The sequence below is a fragment of the Tupaia chinensis genome, unplaced genomic scaffold, assembly GCF_000334495.1.
Source record: "Tupaia chinensis unplaced genomic scaffold, TupChi_1.0 Scaffold000211_1, whole genome shotgun sequence".
NCBI lineage: Eukaryota > Metazoa > Chordata > Mammalia > Scandentia > Tupaiidae > Tupaia > Tupaia belangeri.
This window is the reverse complement of record NW_006159686.1, coordinates 1,431,260-1,437,275: the sequence shown is the minus strand read 5'-3', so window position 1 is coordinate 1,437,275 and position 6,016 is coordinate 1,431,260. Positions and strand designations below refer to the sequence as shown.

Below are 6,016 nucleotides of genomic sequence, written 5' to 3'. Positions count from 1 at the left end.
ATTCCTGCCCCACCTGCACCTGCGTCTACACCCGGTCTGCACTCCACACCCTGCATCGCAGCCCGCCGGTGTCTGCAACCCGCCTGCATCCCTTCCTCCTGTGTCCACACCCCTCCTGCACTCCTGCCCCACCGCACCCCAGTCCCGTGTCTGCGCCCTGGCCACAGCCCGCTGTCCCCGTGCTGCACCCCTGCTGCGCCCTGCCTGCACTCAGACCCAGTACCTACACCTGTCCCTGTCTCCCCGCCCCCGTCTGGGCTGCTGCGTTGAGCTGCCGCCGCCCCAGGACGAAGGGCTGCCAGCGTGGAGCCTGCTGTGGCTGGGGTGGGGGCGCTGGGTGGAGCTTGGGGGACTTTCTGACTGCACCACCGGCCGGGTGACCTGGTACAAGAGCAGCCTGGTCTTTGCCCTCCTTTCCTCTTGTGGCAAAAACGTGCTCCATAAAACCTTTCCCCGCCATTCCCGGTACTGCTCCCGCCTCAGTTACTTCCGCAGGGGTTTCTCAGCAGTCGGTGGTGAGCTCCCTCAGTCTCTCCCAAGTCCTGTGTTCCGTCTCAATGGCCGAACCTTCGGCCTTCTCGCTGGTGCCGCCTGGACTGGGGTTCTTTGTAATGAAAAGGGGCCACACGGGATCCAGAGCCACGCTGGCCACGACCTCGGTGTTGCTGGCCACATGTGGTTCTGAGAACAGCACGCCCCCGCGTCCCTGCTCCGCCAGAGCGCCTGGGGAACTCAGCAGGGCTGGGGGCTGGCCCTTCCTTGGAATCCTGCATCCCAGCAGGTTCTGCTGAGAAACCCTCGCCACTTTCAGAGGTTGCCGGTGAAGCTGAGCTTTCTCGAGTTTTACAAACGCCCCTGGGCGTGGCTGTTGCCGAGGTGCCTGCTGGCCCGCGTGTGGCCAGCGCCCTGGTGCTGTAGCTAGAGAGGGTGCATGTGAGCCGACATCCTGACCCGTGTTGGGGAGCAGCTTGGAGGAGAGGATGCGCGGGGACAGCAAAGGGCAGATGAGGCGCCTGCTGTGGAGAGGAGGGGCAGGTGGGTGGTTGCAGGTGAGCCGTGGGCCACGGCTGGCTCAGCCCCCAGCAGTGGTCGACCTGGTCCGCGTTCCTGGGGGCGAGGTGTGTGGGCATGAGCCCTGGCGCGTGCAGAGGGTGACATTAAACGAGTAGCTTACAGCGAGGTGGACAGTTGTAATGTGCTGGCCACTGGACAGGTCTGGAGATCACCTGTGCAGAGCCCGATCGCGAGAGTCTCCTGTGGTGAGCCAGTGCGGCTGGTCCAACCTCGTTGAAACAGGAGTGGAAGAGGTCGTCGGAGCTGGAGGACGGCCAAGGCCCGTCTGGGAGGGCGTCGCGGGTTGGGGGCCGGCTCGGCACGTGGACTGAGCCTCCTCCCCTCAGAGCCTTCTGCGGCTCCCTAACGCCTGCATCTGGCCCCTGCCCTCGCTCACCCTGGGCAGCTTCAGCTCTGCCGCGAGACGGGCCCTTAGCACAGTGCACGGTCCCCAGCCGCCGCCTGGCCCCTCGCTGTCGTGTGGAAGGCAGCTCCTGTCCCCTTCATGACCGTGCGAGCAGGAGGTCGTCACCTCGTCTGCGTTTTCTGGTCGGCCCCTATTGGCCGGAGCCCCCACGTGCCCTGTTCGCTCCTGACTCCCTGTGAACGGCAGGGACACGAGTGTGTGGTTTGCTCAGTCCCTGGCCTAAGACGGAAGTGGCCGAGCTCAGGCGGGGGAGCTCTGCGCCTTCTCGATGGCCTGACGGCACTGTTCTCCTGCTGTGGACGCAGGGCGGCGGATGCGACGCTGGCACTGACCCTCTGGCCACAGGCACGCTGGGACACGTGCAGTTGGAGGGAGGAGGGGCTGGGGCGGGCCGGCAGCACTGACCGTGCGGCTCGGGTAGACGGCCGTCATTTCAGTCAGTGTTGACCCCCTTCCAGTGGCATCAGGGCACCGTGAGGGGACAGATGGGGTTTTAGTTTGGGTGTGCTGTGTGGGCTTGAGGTGTGCGTGGAACGGGAGACCTAGGAGGACTCACTGTGCAGCATTACCTGGGCCAGGGCAGGAGCCGTGCCTCAGCGCCCAGGGTCAGCCCGTGGGGGCACGTGTCACCAGGACAGGAAGAGCTAGCACCTGCGTGTTCTCTTACACTGCCCACCCCGATGTGTGTAGCATGTGATGGCATGGACAGTGACCCTCAGGGTGGGTCGGCTCTGTGCAGCCCTGCCCTGGGAGCACCTGCCGCGCGGCCTAAGGAAACAGGCACGTGGGAACACTGGGGAGAGGCCGGCCTGGGATCGTCCTCGGGAGCCCGTCTACACCCAGAGGGACGTGCCGGCATGGCCGGTGGGGCTGGACACTGACTGTCACCCTTGCACTTCTTTTCCCTCCAGAAGGATAATGACGGGGCGAGCTCGAGCGAGAGCCCGAGGAAGGGCCCGCGAGCGGGAGCCGGCGCAGCACGTGGGAGTGGCAGTGGTGAGTGCCTCTCCCACCGGGAGGCCGGAGCCTGGCCGGGGCTGCCCGCAGAGGAGGGCGGGCCAGCAGCTTTGCTGGGTTCCGAGGCCTTCAGCGGCGGTCTGCTCGGAAGGGGGGCTCTTCTGAGAGGCGATGCCTTGCCCAGCTCTGGCCGTCGGCATCACTAGCCTGGCGGCCTGGGTTAAAGGCCCTGACTGGGGCCGGGCAGTGCCCGGGAGGCGGCCGTCGGCATCACTAGCCTGGCGGCCTGGGTTAAAGGCCCCGACTGGGGCCGGGCAGTGCCCGGGAGGCGACCTCCTGACGTAGCCAGTGGTGCCCTTTGCCCCTGACCACTGCAGAGCCAGCAGCCCGGGTACCTCCCGCCCAGACTGCAGCAGCCACCCACAGAGGGGGAGCTGGTCGGCAGGGGGCGCCAGCGTGGATCAGCAGGAGCAGCAGCCAAGTCACAAGGTGAGCCGTGCAGGGAGCCCGGGAGCCGGGGCAGCCGTGGGCGGGGCGGGCAGGGCCATGGGAGGCAGGGCCACGGGAGGGCAGAGCCCGCACACGCGTGCCCACCGTGGACGGTGGGGTTGGAGGACCCATCTAAGCACGCAGCTCAGCCCTGCCCCGCCACAGCCGGCCTCGCACGGTGCTTTAGAGCCCGCTGAGGTGCTGTGCGTGAAGTGGGTGTGGGACTTCGCGGTGTGCGCTGTGCCTCTGATTCGGAGCATTTCCGGTTGGGGTGTTGCGACCGGGTCTCCTCAGCCTGCAGCAGAGCCCGTAGGTGTACTGCCTAACTCGGGAGTCCGCAGGGCACCCCAGGCTCTCGTCCCCGGTGGCCTCGGTTTCCCGTGGCGTCTGTCCATGCAGCAGCTGAGCTGGCTCGGGCACTGGGGCGGCCGTGTGGGACCCGAGGGCGGCCTCTAGTGCCGCAGGCGTGCGGGTCTTGGCGAGTGGCTCCGTGCACGGGGCTGCCCGAGTATGTGACCCCCTTTCTTCCCTTCTCGTTAAGAACTCCAGATATCTGCTGGATTTCAGGAGTTGTCGCTAGCAGAGCGAGGCGGTCGTCGTAGAGATGTCCACGACCTCGGGGTGAACACCCGGCAGAACCTCGACCATGTGAAAGAGTCAAAAACAGGTAGGCAGGCGGCTGTGCGGGAGGCCCAGCAGGCACGCGGGTGGCGTGGCGCCTCGAGGCCGGCCCCTGAGCCCTTGCGGCGGCGCCGCCTTCCTGGTGGGAGCGCGTCGGGTCAGGTGTCCTCCACGGCTGCTCCCTGTCTCTGTCCCTCGCGGCTGTGACGACCAGGCGTACACGTCTGAGCGCACGCTTCGCGATGCATTAACCGCCATGCCGCTCACGTGTAAGACTCCGTGAGGGGGCGTGGCTGGTGGTGCACTCCGTGTAGCTGAAGGGAATTTCTTCAGGAGTTCTAGGCAGGGAGCCAGCCGCATGGTGAGGATCCGGGCACCCGTGCGGGCGTGGCCTACTGCCCATGGCCTGTCTGTGGGCTCACGCCTGCCTCGTCCCATGTCACAGTGGGACGACCGCAGAGCCGATGAGCTGGTGTCGGTGACGGGGTGGGACCCCCTGCAGGCTCTTCGGGCATCATCGTGCGGTTGAGCACGAACCACTTCCGGCTGACGTCGCGCCCGCAGTGGGCCCTGTTCCAGTACCACGTCGACTACAGCCCCCTGATGGAGGCCCGGCGGCTCCGCTCCGCCCTGCTCTTCCAGCACGAGGACCTCATCGGGAGATGCCACGCGTTCGACGGCACCATCTTGTTCCTACCTAAGAGGCTGCAGCACAAGGTCACGGCGGGGCGGGGCCCACTTGGCCGCAGAGCCGGCGTGGGGGCAGGTGACCGTCAGCCCCAGGTGGCGGGGAGGCCGGAGGTGCTTCGCCCCTGTCCGTCACTGTGCGATCCACACGGCACTTGGTGGCCACCCCCGGAGGACGCGCTGAGCCCCTCTGTCCTCGCGGCCTTTTTTTTTTTTTTTGGAGAGCGATATTTTGCTAGAGGGCTCGTGTGCCCGTCAGAAAGATGGCGAGGAAGTGAGAAATCACCCCCCTTCTCCAGGGCGCTCCACCGGCACCCGGGCCTGGTGTGAATTACAGGTCCAGGGCATAAAGAGGCAGTTGGCCGTGTGGGAGTCCCGCGTCCTGACCCTAGGCCACCTACCGGCCCCTCGCGCCAGGGTGTAAATTCCCTTTACTGTCAGGGTTGGTTTCCCTCTGCTCAGCGAACAGGGCGGTCGTGTGCTGGGCTTAGTCTCTGCTCAGCGGTGATAGCAGGCCCGCCCCTGGCTGCAGGTCACGGAGGTGCTCAGCCAGACCAGGAGCGGGGAGCACGTGCGGGTCACCATCACGCTGACCAGTGAGCTGCCGCCCACGTCGCCTACCTGTCTGCAGTTCTACAACATCATCTTCAGGAGGTGCTGGGCACCGCGGCCGGGCGGTGGGTGGGCGGCCCCGGGCTTGGCACCTGGCTTCAGCGGTGTGGCCAGGGTCACTGGGCAGCTCTGGGTCATGGTTATGGCACGTGCCCCGGCGTACATAGACGCGCGGCTGTGGGTGTCCTTGTCCTCGGTCCCCTGGCTGCGTAGACACTGCTCTGGTGCCACTGGGACGTACTCGAGAGTATCTCGCTGCCTTGGCCCTTTCCGCCGCAGGGACGTGGTCAGGAAGGCACAGCTCACATGCCAGCATGTCCAGGCACGGGGCACAGCACTGGGGCCATTCACCTAGGGGGTCAGAGGTGACGCAGGGACGGGCGGACAGGTCACACCGGGTAGATGTGTCCCCAGGTGGGGCACAGACTGGGGTTGCGTGGCAGCAGGAGAGCAGCTCCTGGCAGGCCGTGTGCAGGGCCTCGGTGGACACTGCTGAGCTTACATTCTTGTCTCGCGCAGTTCTTGTCATTCCCTTCCCATCGTTGCCGACTTCGAGAAGCTCTGAGCACTCGGCCCTGGAGGCACATGGCCGGCTGCAGGCCGTGGTCTGGCCACACCTGCCCTCACCGCCCGCCCTGCCAGGCGTCGGAGGTGCGCGTCACCGCCCACTTCTCAGACTAGTCTGACCCTTCTCTTGCCAGGCTTTTGAAAATCATGAACTTGCAACAGATCGGACGGAATTATTATAACCCAAGCGACCCCATCGACATTCCAAACCACAGGTCCGTACGCAGAGCGGGAAGCTCCCCACCCCTTGCTTAGGCTCACACGGACTGAGAGGGGGCTGCGGGGGCTGTCCGCGGTCCCCACCTGAGCTGGCCTTTAACTTGGCTTTACTAACGAGACATCTGGATGACCTGGAATTGAAGCCACGTAGTATCTGCTCGTCCCCGGGGAGGCATAAGCAGCAGTCCCGAGCCAGCCTCGTACTGTCTTCCTAGGCGACGAGGCTCAGCAGTGGTGAGGCTGTTCGGGGCACCCGCGCCCCACCAGCGCAGCCCTGGCAGTGAGGGTTACGGGGCGGGGAGGCGAGGCCCGTGCAGAGGGGCTTTGATGGCGGTCTGTTGCCGTGGGATGCACACCGTTACGGCGGCTGCAGTTACCCTAACA

General features: G+C 65.8%; 1 protein-coding gene across 1 annotated transcript in view; it reads left to right on the top strand.

Annotated features, from left to right (window-relative positions):
- Window positions 1-2,393: 2,393 nt before the first annotated feature.
- PIWIL1 (piwi like RNA-mediated gene silencing 1) overlaps window positions 2,394-6,016 on the top strand; it is a 23,205-nt gene continuing 19,582 nt past the window's right edge. The window contains exons 1-6 of the mRNA XM_006147343.1: window positions 2,394-2,476; window positions 2,815-2,926; window positions 3,468-3,593; window positions 4,050-4,264; window positions 4,767-4,888; window positions 5,548-5,628. Coding sequence (XP_006147405.1) covers window positions 2,399-2,476; window positions 2,815-2,926; window positions 3,468-3,593; window positions 4,050-4,264; window positions 4,767-4,888; window positions 5,548-5,628 — 734 coding nt within the window. The 5' untranslated portion in view covers window positions 2,394-2,398. The remainder of the gene's footprint in view (window positions 2,477-2,814; window positions 2,927-3,467; window positions 3,594-4,049; window positions 4,265-4,766; window positions 4,889-5,547; window positions 5,629-6,016) is intronic.